General features: G+C 38.5%; 6 protein-coding genes, 2 non-coding genes and 2 pseudogenes across 10 annotated transcripts; 6 read left to right on the top strand and 4 right to left on the bottom strand.

The window, feature by feature from the left end:
• Positions 1 to 1032, top strand: LOC105163148 (glutathione S-transferase). Its single transcript, XM_011081394.3, has 3 exons — positions 1 to 202; positions 289 to 337; positions 438 to 1032. Exons 1-3 carry the CDS (start codon positions 56 to 58, stop codon positions 881 to 883), a joined length of 642 nt encoding a protein of 213 aa, XP_011079696.1. The 5' UTR covers positions 1 to 55; the 3' UTR covers positions 884 to 1032.
• Positions 1033 to 2096: 1064 nt separating this feature from the next.
• Positions 2097 to 3108, top strand: LOC105163149 (glutathione S-transferase). Its single transcript, XM_011081395.3, has 3 exons — positions 2097 to 2343; positions 2419 to 2467; positions 2546 to 3108. The coding sequence occupies exons 1-3, from the start codon at positions 2194 to 2196 to the stop codon at positions 3001 to 3003; spliced, it is 657 nt and encodes a 218-aa protein (XP_011079697.1). The 5' UTR covers positions 2097 to 2193; the 3' UTR covers positions 3004 to 3108.
• Positions 3109 to 3953: 845 nt separating this feature from the next.
• On the bottom strand, positions 3954 to 7229 carry LOC110012166 (pentatricopeptide repeat-containing protein At5g66520-like; annotated as a pseudogene). Its single transcript, XR_016065870.1, has 2 exons — positions 5713 to 7229; positions 3954 to 5289 (listed from the first exon to the last, which is right to left on the bottom strand). The product of XR_016065870.1 is annotated as a pentatricopeptide repeat-containing protein At5g66520-like (transcript).
• LOC105163151 (glutathione S-transferase-like) lies at positions 4334 to 5440 on the top strand. The gene is made up of 3 exons (XM_011081396.3): positions 4334 to 4480; positions 4594 to 4642; positions 4772 to 5440. The coding sequence occupies exons 1-3, from the start codon at positions 4334 to 4336 to the stop codon at positions 5224 to 5226; spliced, it is 651 nt and encodes a 216-aa protein (XP_011079698.1). The 3' UTR covers positions 5227 to 5440.
• A 79-nt stretch (positions 7230 to 7308) lies between the features above and the next one.
• On the bottom strand, positions 7309 to 7379 carry TRNAG-CCC (transfer RNA glycine (anticodon CCC)). Its single transcript has one exon. It is a non-coding gene; the product is annotated as a tRNA-Gly (tRNA).
• A 1065-nt stretch (positions 7380 to 8444) lies between these two features.
• On the top strand, positions 8445 to 9629 carry LOC105163152 (glutathione S-transferase). Its single transcript, XM_011081397.3, has 3 exons — positions 8445 to 8670; positions 8783 to 8831; positions 8960 to 9629. Exons 1-3 carry the CDS (start codon positions 8524 to 8526, stop codon positions 9406 to 9408), a joined length of 645 nt encoding a protein of 214 aa, XP_011079699.1. The 5' UTR covers positions 8445 to 8523; the 3' UTR covers positions 9409 to 9629.
• Positions 9630 to 10022: 393 nt separating this feature from the next.
• LOC105163153 (glutathione S-transferase-like) lies at positions 10023 to 11045 on the top strand (annotated as a pseudogene). The gene is made up of 3 exons (XR_016066019.1): positions 10023 to 10253; positions 10329 to 10377; positions 10456 to 11045. The product of XR_016066019.1 is annotated as a glutathione S-transferase-like (transcript).
• Positions 11046 to 11919: 874 nt separating this feature from the next.
• LOC105163154 (pentatricopeptide repeat-containing protein At5g66520) lies at positions 11920 to 15276 on the bottom strand. The gene is made up of 2 exons (XM_020694750.2): positions 13628 to 15276; positions 11920 to 13180 (listed from the first exon to the last, which is right to left on the bottom strand). Exon 1 carries the CDS (start codon positions 15122 to 15124, stop codon positions 13712 to 13714), a length of 1413 nt encoding a protein of 470 aa, XP_020550409.1. The 5' UTR covers positions 15125 to 15276; the 3' UTR covers positions 11920 to 13180; positions 13628 to 13711.
• LOC105163155 (glutathione S-transferase) lies at positions 12056 to 13332 on the top strand. The gene is made up of 3 exons (XM_011081400.3): positions 12056 to 12366; positions 12485 to 12533; positions 12663 to 13332. Exons 1-3 carry the CDS (start codon positions 12220 to 12222, stop codon positions 13109 to 13111), a joined length of 645 nt encoding a protein of 214 aa, XP_011079702.1. The 5' UTR covers positions 12056 to 12219; the 3' UTR covers positions 13112 to 13332.
• On the bottom strand, positions 15221 to 15291 carry TRNAG-CCC (transfer RNA glycine (anticodon CCC)). The gene has a single exon. It is a non-coding gene; the product is annotated as a tRNA-Gly (tRNA).
• Between the last annotated feature and the right edge of the window lie 299 nt (positions 15292 to 15590).

Below are 15590 nucleotides of genomic sequence, written 5' to 3'. Positions count from 1 at the left end.
ATCATGTTTCCACGACCATCCCAAACCTCTAATTTGTGCTCAGAAATTAGTGGTCATGGCAATCAAGGTCCACGGAAGCCCTCTCTCCCCGGCAGCTCAGAGAGTTCTTCTCGCCCTTGCAGAGAAAGATCTGGAATACGAATTCATTCTTGTGGATTTGAGAAGTGGTGAGCAGAAGAAGGAGCCCTTTATTTCAATCAATGTAATTACCCTACTCTCACAACCTCGTACTCCACACATGATAACCTCTGAGTTTGTGTTGATTTAACATGTGTGTTTGTCGTGCAGCCATTTGGTCAGGTCCCAGGCTTTGAAGATGGCGACTTGAAGCTCTTTGGTATGGTATTCTTCCCAATTCAAATAGACTTGATGAATGAATTCGTGTGGTTTAGGTTTTAACAGCTAATTCTGTGTCCATTAATTTGCTGCAAGTTCAGAATCAAGGGCTATAACCAAATACATCTCACATGCATATGCCGACAAGGGAACCCCACTGATCGACCAAGATCCCAAGAAACAGGCCATCATCGGAGTTTGGTTGGAAGTTGAAGCCCATAGGTTTGATGCTGTTGGTCAGAAGCTCAACTTTGAGTTGTTGATCAAGGGATTTAAGGGCCTGACCACTGATGAAGCTGCTGTGGAGCAACTGCAGGGTGAATTAGGGAAGGTACTTGACGTGTACGAAGGCCGGTTGGGTAAGTCCAAGTACTTGGCCGGAGAGGAGTACACCTTGGCTGATCTTCATCATCTCCCGCTCATCAACAACTTGTTCAAAACAAAGGTTAAGGCTTTGTTCGACGAGCGCCCGCACGTCGGCGCCTGGTGTGCCCATCTCTTGGCCCGCCCGGCCTGGCAGAAGGTTCTTGAAGCCTGCAAATTCTGATCATGCACCTAACTCATATACGTTGGTTTCCCTTTCTTGATCAGTTTTATGCTTTAACTTGGAGGTTTGGAGAAGTCATGTATCACAGTATGAGTTCCCTCATGATTATGGGATATTGATGATCAAATAAAAAGAGATCATATTGAAAAGTTGGTTTTTCCATTACCACACATTGATTCCTTTCATTTTCTAGCACAAGACTTGTTCAAGAAGTGGGCACTGGGCAGTATATATTTATATGCAAGTTGATGGGAAAATATATTAAAATTTATGGGATATAATCGAGTAAATTAAAGAAGAGGGTAACATATACTAAAGAAAATGCAAATTTTGCTTCAAATTGACAATAAAACCCTGGAAGCAGCACAGCAGGCCTGTCAACTACTTGGCTTGAGTGGTAGGTATTGGCTACGCCATAATTTCTTTAATTTCCCAACTACCACTACTGACCGACACCGCCCGCTTCATAAATGCCACCGTTTGTTTGAGTTAGAATAACACAACACAACTAACCCGTAATAAAAATTTAGATTCTTAAAAAAAAATTATTTAATACTAATATTTTAACGAAATTACATAAAAAAAAATTTAAACTATTTTTGGTAGAGTAAAATAAAGAAAATAAATATAGTGCAAAATCTTCCCCCTTTTAAAACTAGTAATGCTAATATATGTTGAAAGATATTGATCCACAAAACGCCACTCATCATGGAAAGAGTTTGAGCCACATCTTTCCACCATATTCACACAACCATTCCTAACAAAAATCCTCCATATCTTTATTTTTTCAATTCATCGTCAGATATGTAAATACTTCCCTAAAATATCATCTCATTTTAAAATGCAAAATTCATTCTCGGTTAAAAAGCAAATTTCTCTACTGTATAGTTGATTGACACTAAATTGTTCATTTCTATTAGTTAGAATTCAGAATAACACATAAATCAATTCTTTTTATATATTCAACCTTTTCGAAAATATTTTTTTATAAAATAATATATCAACGAATTTTACTCGATTTATTCTTGAGTAATACTTCAAATTTGGTTCACTTGATGATGTTTTTTGCGTTTTCTTTCTTGTCATACCTGAATAAAACCCCAAGTACGAATTATTATTGATGCCGAATAATTCTTTATCATGTTATTTTTCAAGATATTATTATTGTTGCTATATTTATTTATAATAATAATAATAAGTGCCCTCCCACCCACCCACGTACACACACTCACTGATCTCTCTCTCTCTCTCTCTTATATACATCAAAGTGGGATTGCTTCTCTTTCTTGAACAATTTTGTTTATAGAGTGATGGGAACAATGAAGCTGCACGGGCACCCTATTTCTCCAGCAGTAAGAAGAGTTGCTGCCTGCCTTGAAGAAAAGGGCCTTCCCTATGAGTTTGTGTTTGTTGATTTATCAACTGGTCAGCAGAAGAAGGAGCCCTTCATCTCACTCAATGTAATTAAATCATCATTTTTTCTTTGTTTAAAACTAGTGTTTGTTTCTTGACAACGTTGTAATGGGTTATTGCAGCCATTTGGACAAGTACCAGCTCTTGAAGATGGAGACTTGAAGCTCTTTGGTAAAAATTCGCCTTCAATCCTTTCCCCTGCATTCCTCATCTTTCTCATTTAATTTCCTTGATCAATGTCTTTGGCAGAATCAAGGGCAATCACTCAGTACATCACGCGCACCTACGCCGATAAGGGTACCCCACTGCTACCAACTGACCCCTTGAAACAGACAATGGTCTCAGTTTGGAGTGAAGTGGAGTCCCATGCATTTGATGCTGCTGCATCAAAATTATCATTTGAGATCCTGATCAAGCCGATTCTGGGGATGAGTACAGATGAAGGTGCTGTGGAAGTGCAGCAGGGGAAACTAGCCCAGGTTCTTGACGTGTACGAGTCCCGTTTGGGTAAATCCAAGTATTTGGGAGGAGAAGATTTTAGCTTGGCGGATTTGCATCATCTCCCAATCATAAACAACTTGCTTGGTACCAAGATTAAAGCCCTGTTTGATGCCAGGCCCCATGTCAGCGCGTGGTGCGCAGATATCTTGGCCCGCCCCGCTTGGCAGAAGGTATTGGCGTCCATGAACATGAAGCTCTCCTCTTGATCCGCCCGTTTTTACGGGTTCTATGTAATCAGTAAGTACCATTTATGGAGTTAATAAGCATCTTGTGCTTCTCCAAATAAAGATATGGATTTTGTGGTGTTGGAAGATCTAAGCTCACGTGGTTTCACCTTTCTTTTTCTGCTTCTTATGATTTCTTTCCTCGATTTTCTAACGGAGGAGAACGGAGATCAATCAAGTGCATTTACCTAATCATCTGTTGAGAAATTTTTTACTCAAATCAAATTTAGTTGAATCAAATCAATCACATCACAAATAAGTGTGATATATTTGCTATGTAATTAATCACTTTCTCCAAATTACACACAATCACATGCCAAATGTATTACACTTATCATCACATAATTGGATCAAGTTCGACCAAACTCAATTTGAATTAAAATTTCCCACAAATCAATGGATTTCTTAAAAATAATTAATATATTTTTACGGACTAATATGTCCTATTTACGTTACCCAAGCTAATATTTTTAATTTTATTTTTATATTTTCTCATATATTTCATTTTAAATATAAAAAAAATAAAATAGTAATTTCTTAGTCACGTTGACATACTATATAATTGTTTTTCATCAAAAAAAGGTAATTGTACCTTACCCTTTATTTTATTTAATAAAAAATATATATGTAGCACATTTATATTAAATGAATACAAAATGTAATATGACACGCAGCAAAAAATTTTAACCCATTCATATACGTTGTAATCATTAACAATTTTAAGAATCAATTTGCAACCAACAATTTATAAACTAGTATTAAATAGACAATTTAAAATCTCTAAAACACCACGACTCCTAATTTTACTACATTTAAACAATACATTTCAAACATGCTCTTACTTCATTCGTCAAAACCAAGAAATAGAAAAATAATATTTGGCAGCGGGTACTTGGGAATTCCAGGACATTTGTTCACCTTTACCCAACCACTATTTTTCCAATATTCTTCCATTAATAACACAAAAGACCATTTCTCAAGGAATTTGAATGACATGGGCACTTATGTAATAGATCCCATGCAAATAATACACATACACCTCCATATAAGAATGACGTGTGCACACATGCAATTCTCCAATAGAATTTCATGCAAAATTAAAGGTACACGATGTCTACTGCTATTAAATTATATCTGAGAAGGCAGAAGGAACCTACTTTTAATTAAATTCATTGATTATCAAACTTGGAAGGCTCCCAGCATACTAGAACAAGAAACATCACTATATATAAATACCTGCTGCATATCTCCCTTCCATCTCATCCTTAACAAGCACTTCATCATTTCAGTTTTTTCACCTTCTCAGCATAAAATGGCAATCAAAGTCCACGGCAGCGCGTTCTCGATTGCAGTAATGAGAGTGTTTGCTTGCCTCAATGAGAAAGGGCTGGAGTATGAGTTTGTTCGGGTTGACATGAGGGCGGGTGAGCACACAAAGGAGCCTTTCCTTTCCCTCAACGTAAGCATGCTTCAACTATGAATGCTATTCTCCAGATCTTTGAATGTTTTCATTAGTGGAAAGCTTTCAACATCTTCTCCTTGGTTAAGATGACTTTGCTTTGCTTTCTGCAGCCGTTTGGTCAAGTCCCAGCCTTTGAAGATGGGGACCTGAAACTCTTTGGTAAGTTTTCAAATTTGCAATTACATCATGAGCTATCGGATCACATAAGGTCTCCGTGAATGTATTGGGTCATGTAAGAGAAATCTTCATTCAACAATGTCTTTGGCGTTTTAATGATTTGCAATGCAGAATCGAGGGCAGTCAATCAATACATTGCACATGCTTATGCGGACAAGGGAAACCCATTGATATGCCAGGATCCAAGAAAGATGGCCATTGTATCTTTGTGGATGGAGGTGGAAGCCCAGAAGTATGATGCTCCAGCTGCAAAGTTAACCAGGGAACTCATCATTAAGCCATTACTGGGGATGTCAACAGATGATGCGATTGTTGAAGAGCAAGAAGTTCAGCTGGCTAAGGTTCTCGATGTGTACGAAGCTCGATTGGCACAGTCCAAGTATTTGGGTGGTGACAGCTTCAGTCTCGCAGATCTCCATCACCTCCCCACAATGAACTATTTGATTGGAACACGCGTTAAAGCAGTTTTTGACGCACATCCTCATGTGAGTTCTTGGTGTGCGGATATCTTGGCAAGGCCAGCTTGGCAAAAGGTTGTTGCCATGAAAAACAACCAGCGACTTTAAAGAGTCTTCACGGATAGCACAATAGCAGCTTGTTTCACTGCTCAGTGTTTTTCCTGTAATTTCCTGTTTCACATCTTAAATCAGAAAGGCATATAAAGGGTCTGTCAACCAGTCATAGAACTAATTGTCAGCTTGCTGTCTTTCTAAAATAAAGTTCTACCTTTGTTGTTGCATTTCTATGGAAAATAAGAAATACACCCAACGTTGAGATTCAGATGTAGAATGGCTTGTTTTTTTCAGCATATTACATCCAGTTCTTAGATTTTCTAATGGAGAATCGAATTTCACGGAGGAAACAAAAATGACTGCTATGGCGGAAATAAAAGTACTAAAGCAAGAGCTACAGTAAGAGAGGTGATAATTTTGAAGGTGACTTGACTAATTTTATGTAATATTTCTGATTTAAAGCATTCCCCTTAAGATATGGAAACCGGTTACAGAGTCGACATCAAACCGAAAAGTAAAGAAAATGGAGAATGCTAATACCTGCAAAAACCAGAGAAGCTAAACACAGACATCCATGAACAACATGTTGTTTCTTTGTCCGAATGTCAAGTGCAAGCAAACACTTCAGATTACCAATTCAAGGCAGCATTCCTGATTCTCGAGTTCGACTGCCCTGCTACCAATATCCTTCTTAAGTCCTCTCCCTTTCATCAACTTTCGGACTTTCTCCACATCAATCCATCTTCCCATTTCTGCATACAAGTTAGACAATACAACATAGTATGCAGGATTTTGTGGCTCCAACTCCACAAGTTTCCAGGCAGCAGTTTCACTTAATTCAGAGTTTGCTTGAGCTCTAGAACCTGCAAGCAGAGCCCCCTAAATACTCACAGTAGGCTGAAAAGGCATATATGTGATCAACCTGAGCGCCTCATCCAAAGACTTAGAACGTGCTAAAAGATCGACCAGGCAGCCATAGTGCTTCACACTAGGTGAAAATCCATACTTCCCATCAGCCAAGAAAGAAAATAACGTCGCCCCATATGCACAAGACCGGAATGCACACAAGCACAAAGCACTGTAATCAAAGTCACCTCATCAGGTTGGAACCCTTCCTCTTCCATCCTGAAAAACCACCTAACAGCTTCCTTTCCATTCTTAGATAGAGCTAGACCTTTAATTATGGCATTCCACGTAAAAACATTCTTCTCACTCATTTCCTTGAAAATACGCAGGCCTTCCTCAATCTGTCCACACTTCCCGTACATAATCAATCAAGGAGGTACCCAAAATCACATCCAACTCCCACCCACTCCTTTTCACATGCTCATGGATCCCCACACCAATATCCAATGCCCCATAACCCGCGCAAGCAGCCAAAGCATTCACTGCGGTCACCTGATTACGCATTACGCCTTCGCTTCTCATCCTCTCAAGTGCAATCAACGCATCATCAAACCTCCCAGCCTCATTAAACCCCGAGATCACAACAGTCCATGATACAACATCTCTCAGAAGCATTTCATCAAATAGCTTCCCACACAATGCCATATTCCCAGTTGCAGCGTACAAATTCAGCAAAGAATTTCCAACATAAACATCATTCGTGAAACCCAATTTAGTTACCTGGGCATGCACCGACGTGCCCTCTTTCATAAATCTCAGGTCCGCCAAAGCTTTCAGAACAAAAGGAAAGCTATAATTATTCACAGAAATAGAATTTCTATGCATGTGAGAATAAATTACTGGAGATTTCTGAGGAGCACTGGAATGAGAAAAGGCTTTGAGAAGAGTTTTGCAAACGAGAGTGTTGGGGGGATTGTGCGGTTGTTTATGTAAAGGGGGAAGGCTGCGGAGGTAAGGAGGTTCAAGGAATGGCAAGCGGTGATAAACCGGTGGGCGACGGTGGTGTCAGAGCGGAGGTTCTGGATCAGTAGCTGCGCTAGAATTTGCTGGAGGTGGGATGGAGTTTGGCAGCGAGTGGTTAAGAGGTGGAGGATTCTTGCAGCGGCGGTGGTCAGATTTTTCCGGGTGCTTATTCGTAGATTGTGGACTGTTCAATGACAACAACGGTTTCTCTCAGGCGAACGAGCATTGATACAATGGATCAAAAAAGAAATTAAGAAAAGCGAAAAATGCGCATCCGGGGAATCGAATCCCGGTCAGTACCGTGGGAGGGTACTATGATACCACTACACCAGATGCGCTAGTGTTTGCTCTTAAAATTTGGTTATCAATTGGGAAAAATTCTTACTCAAATCAAATTTAGTTCAATTAAATTAATTACAGAACAAACAAATATAATATATTTATTATGAGATTATTTTTTTTTTCAAATTACACACAATTACATGTCAAATATATGACACTTATCACATAATTGATTCAAATTCGACTAAACCCAATTTGAGTTAGAATTTCCAATAAATCAAAGGATTTCTTTAAAAATAATTAAAATATTTTTACGGACTTATATGTCCTATTTACATTACCCAAGCTAATATTTTTTAATTTTCTCAAACACTTCTTTTTAAATATAAAAAAAAAGTAAAATAGTAATTTCTACGTGACAGACTACATAATTCTTTTCCATCAAAAAATGTAATTGTACTTTACCCTTTATTTTATTTAAAATATTTATATATATAGCACATGTATATTAAATGAATACAAAATGTAATATGACACACAACAAAAAAATTAACCCATTCGTATAGGTCGTAATTATTAACAATTTTGACAATTAATTTGCAACCAATAATTTATATTTAACAACTATTAAGAATATATTATTAAACTAGTACTAAATAGACAATATAAAATTATAAATTTTCTAAAATACCATGACTCCTAATTTTACTACATTTAAACAATACATTTCAAACATGCTCTTACTTCATTTGTCAAAACCAAGAAACAGAAAAATCAAATTTGGCATCGGGTACTTGGGAAATCCAGGACATTTATTAACCTTTACCCCACCACTTATTTTTCCATTAATCCGAGAAAAGACCATTTCTCAAAAAATTTGAATGACCTGTGCACTTATGTAATAGATCCCATGCAAATAATACACACACACCCATATAAGAATGACGTGTGCGCACATGTAATTCTCCAATAAACTCTAATGCAAATGAAAGGTACATGATGTTTACTGCTATTAAATTACATCTGAGAAGGCAGAAGGAACCTACTTTTAATTAAATTCATTAATTATTAAACATGGAGGCTCCCAGCATACTAGAACAAGAAACATCAATATATATAAATACCGCTGCATATCTCCCTTCCATCTCATCCTAAAACAAGCACTTCATCATTTCAGTTTCTTCACCTTCTCAGCGTAAAATGGCAATCAAGGTCCACGGCAACGCGATCTCGACTGCGGTAATGAGAGTGTTTGCATGCCTCAATGAGAAAGGGCTGGAGTACGAGTTTGTTCCGGTTGACATGAGGGCCGGTGAGCACAAAAAGGAGCCTTTCCTTTCCCTCAATGTAAGCATGCTTCAACTATGAATGCTATTCTCCAGATCTTTGAATGTTTTTATTAGTGGAAAGCTTTCAAAATCTTCTCCTTGGTTAAGATGACTTTGGTTGGTTTCTGCAGCCGTTTGGTCAAGTCCCAGCCTTTGAAGATGGGGACCTGAAACTCTTTGGTAAGTTTTCAAATTTTCAATTACATCATGAGCTATCGGATCACATAAGGTCTCGTGAATGTATTGGGTCATGTAAGAGAAATCTTCATTCAACAATGTCTTTGACGTTTTAATGATTTGCAATGCAGAATCGAGGGCAGTCAATCAATACATTGCACATGCTTATGCGGACAAGGGAAACCCGTTGATATGCCAGGATCCAAAAAAGATGGCCATTGTATCTTTGTGGATGGAGGTGGAAGCCCAGAAGTACGATGTTCCCGCTGCAAAGTTAGTCCGGGAATTCATCATTAAGCCATTACTGGGGATGTCAACAGATGATGCCATTGTTGAAGAGCAAGAAGTTCAGCTGGCTAAGGTTCTTGATGTGTATGAAGCTCGATTGGCACAGTCCAAGTACTTGGGTGGTGACAGCTTCAGTCTCGCAGATCTCCATCACCTCCCCACAATGAACTATTTGATGGGAACACGCATTAAAGCTGTGTTTGATGCGCGTCCTCATGTGAGTTCTTGGTGTGCGGATATCATGGGAAGGCCAGCTTGGCAAAAGGTTGTTGCTATGAAAAACAACCAGTGAGCTTAAAGAGTCTTGAGGGATACCACGATAGCATCTTGTTTCACTGCTCAGTGTTTTTCTTGTAATTTCTTGTTTCACATGTTAAACCAGAGAGGCATAGAAAGGGTCTGTCAACCAGTCATAGAACTAATTGTCAGCTTGCTGTCTTTCTAAAATAAAGTTCTACCTTCGTTGTTGCATTTCTTTGGAAAATAGAGAAATACACTCAATGTTGAGATTCAGATGTAGAATGGCTTGTTTTCTTCAGAATATCACATCACTACAGTTCTTAGATTTTCTAATGGAGAATCGAACTTCACGTAGGAAACAAAAATGACTTCTATGTCGGAAATAAAAGTACTAAAGTAAGGGCTACAGTAAGATAGAGGTGATAATTTTGAAGGTGACTTGACGATATTTTTTTGTTTTCAAATCAGTTGACGATATTTTTTTGTTTTCTTCGTGTCATACCTGAATAAAACCCGAATTATTAATTATTATTGATGTTGAATAATTTTATTTATAATAATAATAATAATAATAATAATAATAATAATAATAATAATAATAACCACAACAACAACAATAAATGCCCTCCCACCCACCCACCCACATACACACATTGTGACACGCACAAACACACCTGATCTCTCTCTCTCTGTATATATATCAAAGTTGGGATAGCTTCTCTTTCTTGAACAATTTGTTTATAGAATGATGGGAACAATGAAGCTGCACGAGCACCCAATTTCTCCAGCAGTAAGAAGAGTTGCTCCTGCCATGAAGAAAAGGGCCTTCCCTATGAGTTTGTGTTTGTTGATTTATCAACTGCTCAGCAGAAGAAGGAGCCCTTCATCTCACTCAATGTAATTAAATCATCATTTTTTCTTTGTTTAAAACTAGTGTTTGTTTCTTGACAACGTTGTAATGGGTTATTGCAGCCATTTGGACAAGTACCAGCTCTTGAAGATGGAGACTTGAAGCTCTTTGGTAAAAATTTGCCTTCAATCCTTTCCCCTGCATTCCTCATCTTTCTCATTTTATTTCCTTGATCAATGTCTTTGGCAGAATCAATGGCAATCACTCAGTACATCGCACGCACCTACGCCGATAAGGGTACCCCACTGCTACCAACCGACCCCTTGAAACAGACACTGGTCTCAGTTTGGAGTGAAGTGGAGTCCCATGCATTTGATGCTGCTGCATCAAAACTATCATTTGAGATCCTGATCAAGCCGATTCTGGGGATGAGTACAGATGAAGGTGCTGTGGAAGTGCAGCAGGAGAAACTAGCCCAGGTTCTTGACGCGTACGAGTCCCGTTTGGGTAAATCCAAGTATTTGGGAGGAGAAGATTTTAGCTTGGCGGATTTGCATCATCTCCTAATCATAAACAACTTGCTTGGTACCAAGATTAAAGCCCTGTTTGATGCCAGGCCCCATGTCAGCGCGTTGTGCGCAGATATCTTGGCCCGCCCCGCTTGGCAGAAGGTTTTGGCGTCCATGAACATGAAGCTCTCCTCCTCTTGATCCGCGCGTTTTTACGGGTTCCCCGTAATCAGTAACATTTATGGAGTTAATAAGCATCTTGTGCTTCTCCAAATAAAGAAATGGATTTTGTGGGGTTGGAAGATCTAATCTCACGTGGTTTCACCTTTCTTTTTGTGCTTCTTATGATTTCTTTCCTCGATTTACCTAATCATTTATGGACCGATTGAATTTTTTTTTATTTAAATCAAATTTAGTTGAATCAAACCAATCACATCACAAACAAGTATAATATATTTGCTATGTGATTGATTCGTTTTATCTAAATTACACACAATCACATGCCAAATGTATTACACTTATCACATAATTGGTTCAAGTTCGACCAAACCCAATTTGAATTAAAATTTCCCACAAATCAATGGATTTCTTTAAAAATAATTAAAATATTTTTACAGAATAATATGTCCTATTTACGTTACCCAAGCTAATATTTTTAATTTTATTTTTATATTTTCTCATATATTTCATTTTAAATATAAAAAAAGGAAAATAGTAATTTCTTAGTCACGTTGACAGACTACATAATTCTTTTTCATTAAAAAAAGGTAATTGTACCTTATCCTTTATTTTATTTAATAATATATATATAGCACATTTATATCAAATGAATACAAAATGCAATATGACACGCAGCAAAAATTTAACCCATTAATATAGGTTGTAATTATTAACAATTTTAAGAATTAATTTGCAACCAACAATTTATATTTAAACTAAGTATTAAATAGACAATTTAAAATTTCTAAAATACCACGACTCCTAATTTTACTACATTTAAACAATACATTTCAAACATGCTCTTACTTCATTTGTCAAAACCAAGAAATAGAAAAATCAAATTTGGCATCGGGTACTTGGGAAATCGAGGACATTTATTAACCTTCACCCCACCACTTATTTTTCCAATATTCTTCCATAAATCCCAGAAAAGACCATTTCACAAGGAATTTGAATGACATGGGCACTTATGTAATAGATCCCATGCAAATAATACACATACACCTCCATATAAGAATGACGTGTGCACACATGTAATTCTCCAATAGAATCTCATGCAAAATTAAAGGTACACGATGTCTACTGCTATTAAATTATATCTGAGAAGGCAGAAGGAACCTACTTTTAATTAAATTCATTGATTATCAAACTTGGAGGCTCCAGTGCAGTCCAGCATACTCGAACAAGAACATCAATATCTATAAATACCTGCTGCATATCTCCCTTCCATCTCATCCTTAACAAGCACTTCATCATTTCAGTTTCTTCACCTTCTCAGCATAAAATGGCAATCAAGGTCCACGGCAGCGCATTCTCGACTGCAGCAATGAGAGTGTTTGCTTGCCTCAATGAGAAAGGGCTGGAGTATGAGTTTGTTCCAGTTGACATGAGGGCTGGTGAGCACAAAAAGGAGCCTTTCCTTTCCCTCAATGTAAGCATGCTTCAACTATGAATGCTATTCTCCAGATCTTTGAATGTTGTAACTAGTGGAAAGCTCTCAACATCTTCTCCTTGGTTAAGATGACTTTGCTTTGCTTTGCTTTCTGCAGCCGTTTGGTCAAGTCCCAGCCTTTGAAGATGGGGACCTGAAACTCTTTGGTATGTTTTCAAATTTGCAATTACATCATGAGCAATCGGATCACATAAGGTCTCCGTGAATGTATTGGGTCATGTAAGAGAAATCTCCATTCAACAATGTCTTTGACGTTTCAATTATTTGCAATGCAGAATCGAGGGCCGTCAATCAATACATTGCACATGCTTATGCGGATAAGGGAAACCCGTTGATATGCCAGGATCCAAGAAAGATGGCGATTGTATCTTTGTGGATGGAGGTGGAAGCTCAGAAGTATGATGCTTCAGCTGCAAAGTTAACCTGGGAACTCATCATTAAGCCATTACTGGGGATGTCAACAGATGATGCCATTGTTGAAGAGCAAGAAGTTCAGCTGGCTAAGGTTCTTGATGTGTATGAAGCTCGATTGGCACAGTCCAAGTATTTGGGTGGTGACAACTTCAGTCTCGCGGATCTCCATCACCTCCCCACAATGAACTATTTGATGGGAACACGTGTTAAAGAAACTTTTGATGCACGTCCTCATGTGAGTTCTTGGTGTGCGGATATCTTGGCAAGGCCAGCTTGGCAAAAGGTTGTTGCCATGAAAAATAACCAGTGAGCTTAAAAAGTCTTCAAGGATACCACAATAGCAGCTTGTTTCACTGCTCAGTGTTTTTCTTGTAATTTCCTGTTTCACATCTTAAATCAGAAAGGCATATAAAGGGTCTGTCAACAAGTCATAGAACTAATTGCCAGCTTGCTGTCTTTCTAAAATAATGTTCTACCTTTGTTGTTGCATTTCTATGGAAAATAGAGAAATACACACAATGTTGAGATTCAGATGTAGAATGGCTTGTTTTTTTCAGCATATTACATCGGTGCAGTTCTTAGATTTTCTAATGGAGAATCGAACTTCACGGAGGAAACAAAAATGACTTCTACGGCGGAAATAAAAGTACTAAAGTAAGGGCTACAGTAAGAGAGAGGTGATAACTTTGAAGGTGACTTGACTAATTTTATGTAATATTTCTGATTTAAAGCATTCCCCTTCAGATATGGAAACCAGTTACAGAGTCGACATCAAACAGAAAAGTAAAGAAAATGGAGAATGCTAATAGTTTGATGCTGTTAATACCTGCACAAACCAGAGAGGCTAAACACAGACATCCATGAACAAGATGTTGTTTCTTTGTCCAAATGTCAAGTTCAAGCAAATACTTCAGATTACCAATTCAAGGAAACATTCCTGATTCTTGAGTCCGACTGCGCTGCTACCCATATCTTTCTTAAGTCCTCTCTCTTTCATCAACTTTCGGACTTTCTCCACATCACTCCATCTTCCCATTTCTGCATACAAGTTAGACAATACAACATAGTACGCAGGATTCTGTGGCTCCAACTCCACAAGTTTCCAGGCAGCAGTTTCACTTAATTCAGAGTTTGCTTGAGCTCTAGAGCCTGCAAGCAGAGCCCCCCAAATACTCACAGTAGGCTGAAAAGGCATATCTGTGATCAACCTGAGCGCCTCATCCAAACACTTAGAACGTGCTAAAAGATCGACCATGCAGCCATAGTGCTTCACACTAGGTGAAATTCCATACTTCCCATCAGCCAAGAAAGAAAATATCCGTCGCCCCATATGCACAAGACCGGAATGCACACAAGCACAAAGCACTGTAATCAAAGTCACCTCATCAGGTTGGAACCCTTCCTCTTCCATCCTGAAAAACCACCTAACAGCTTCCTTTCCATTCTTAGATAGAGCTAGACCTTTAATTATCGCATTCCACGTAAAAACATTCTTCTCACTCATTTCCTTGAAAATACGCAGGCCTTCCTCAATCTGTCCACACTTCCCGTACATATCAATCAAGGAGGTACCCAAAATCACATCCAACTCCCACCCACTCCTTTTCACATGCTCATGGATCCCCACACCAATATCCAATGCCCCAAAACCCGCGCAAGCAGCCAAAGCATTCACTGCGGTCACCTGATTAGGCATTACGCCTTCGCTTCTCATCCTCTCAAGTGCAATCAACGCATCATCAAACCTCCCAGCCTCATTAAACCCCGAGATCACAACAGTCCATGATACAACATCTCTCAGAGGCATTTCATCAAACAGCTGCCCACACAATGCCATATTCCCAGTTGCAGCGTACAAATTCAGCAAAGAATTTCCAACATAAACATCATTCGTGAAACCCAATTTAGTTACCTGGGCATGCACCGACCTGCCCTCTTTCATCAACCTCAGGTCCGCCAAAGCTTTCAGAACAAAAGGAAAACTATAATTATTCACAGAAATAGAATTCCTATGCATGTGAGAATAAATTACTGGCGATTTCTGAGGAGCACTGGAATGAGAAAAGGCTTTGAGAAGATTGTTGCAAACGAAAGTGTTGGGGGTTGTGCGGTTGTTTATGTAAAGGGGGAAGGCTGCGGAGGTAAGGAGGTTCAAGGAATGGCAAGCGGTGATAAAGCGGTGGGCGACGGTCGTGTCAGAGCGGAGGTTCTGGATCAGAAGCTGCGCTAGAATTTGCTGGAGGTGGGATGGAGTTTGGCAGCGAGTGGTTAAGAGGTGGAGGATTCTTGCAGCGGCGGTGTTCAGATTCTTCCGGGTGCTCATTCGTAGATTGTGGACTGTTCAATGACAACAATGGCTTCTCACAGGCGAACGAGCATTGATACATTGGATCAAAAAAGAAATTAAGAAAGCGAAAAATGCGCATCCGGGGAATCGAACCCCGGTCAGTACCGTGGGAGGGTACTATGATACCACTACACCAGATGCGCTTGTGTTGCTCTGGGAATCTGGATTCATATTTGACCAAGAGCAATTTATGATATTAGCGTTCTTAATCTAAATTACAAGATTTACTAATTATTTAATTATAAAAACACTTTGTATATATAGCTATCCACGAGTCTTGTGGCTCACCTCAGACTAGTTCCCACTAATAAGTAGCTTCGGCTTTCTTTCTTTAAAATAAATTTTACTTGAGAGCTAACCTTTTATTTTAACAATGAGAGAGAATAATATCAACTTTAAAATAATTGTTTACATTCACATCATTTATTAGCAAAGACTATTA

Source organism: Sesamum indicum, linkage group LG6 (genome assembly GCF_026168435.1).
Source record: "Sesamum indicum cultivar Baizhima isolate 11 linkage group LG6, ASM2616843v1, whole genome shotgun sequence".
Taxonomy (NCBI): Eukaryota; Viridiplantae; Streptophyta; class Magnoliopsida; order Lamiales; family Pedaliaceae; genus Sesamum; species Sesamum indicum.
This window is presented reverse-complemented; position numbering and strand designations above follow the sequence as displayed.

Excerpts from the sequence above, each read along its gene's own strand:
- LOC105163155 (XM_011081400.3), top strand. The coding sequence starts at position 12,220 with ATGGCAATCAAGGTCCACGGCAGCGCATTCTCGACTGCAGCAATGAGA. Across the intron at positions 12,367-12,484 it reads AGCCTTTCCTTTCCCTCAAT|CCGTTTGGTCAAGTCCCAGC; the intron begins GTAAGCATGCTT and ends TGCTTTCTGCAG. Across the intron at positions 12,534-12,662 it reads TGGGGACCTGAAACTCTTTG|AATCGAGGGCCGTCAATCAA; the intron begins GTATGTTTTCAA and ends TTTGCAATGCAG.
- LOC105163148 (XM_011081394.3), top strand. The coding sequence starts at position 56 with ATGGCAATCAAGGTCCACGGAAGCCCTCTCTCCCCGGCAGCTCAGAGA. Across the intron at positions 203-288 it reads AGCCCTTTATTTCAATCAAT|CCATTTGGTCAGGTCCCAGG; the intron begins GTAATTACCCTA and ends TTTGTCGTGCAG. Across the intron at positions 338-437 it reads TGGCGACTTGAAGCTCTTTG|AATCAAGGGCTATAACCAAA; the intron begins GTATGGTATTCT and ends CTGCAAGTTCAG.
- LOC105163149 (XM_011081395.3), top strand. The coding sequence starts at position 2,194 with ATGGGAACAATGAAGCTGCACGGGCACCCTATTTCTCCAGCAGTAAGA. Across the intron at positions 2,344-2,418 it reads AGCCCTTCATCTCACTCAAT|CCATTTGGACAAGTACCAGC; the intron begins GTAATTAAATCA and ends GGGTTATTGCAG. Across the intron at positions 2,468-2,545 it reads TGGAGACTTGAAGCTCTTTG|AATCAAGGGCAATCACTCAG; the intron begins GTAAAAATTCGC and ends TGTCTTTGGCAG.
- LOC105163152 (XM_011081397.3), top strand. The coding sequence starts at position 8,524 with ATGGCAATCAAGGTCCACGGCAACGCGATCTCGACTGCGGTAATGAGA. Across the intron at positions 8,671-8,782 it reads AGCCTTTCCTTTCCCTCAAT|CCGTTTGGTCAAGTCCCAGC; the intron begins GTAAGCATGCTT and ends TGGTTTCTGCAG. Across the intron at positions 8,832-8,959 it reads TGGGGACCTGAAACTCTTTG|AATCGAGGGCAGTCAATCAA; the intron begins GTAAGTTTTCAA and ends TTTGCAATGCAG.
- LOC105163151 (XM_011081396.3), top strand. The coding sequence starts at position 4,334 with ATGGCAATCAAAGTCCACGGCAGCGCGTTCTCGATTGCAGTAATGAGA. Across the intron at positions 4,481-4,593 it reads AGCCTTTCCTTTCCCTCAAC|CCGTTTGGTCAAGTCCCAGC; the intron begins GTAAGCATGCTT and ends TGCTTTCTGCAG. Across the intron at positions 4,643-4,771 it reads TGGGGACCTGAAACTCTTTG|AATCGAGGGCAGTCAATCAA; the intron begins GTAAGTTTTCAA and ends TTTGCAATGCAG.
- LOC105163154 (XM_020694750.2), bottom strand. The coding sequence starts at position 15,124 with ATGAGCACCCGGAAGAATCTGAACACCGCCGCTGCAAGAATCCTCCAC.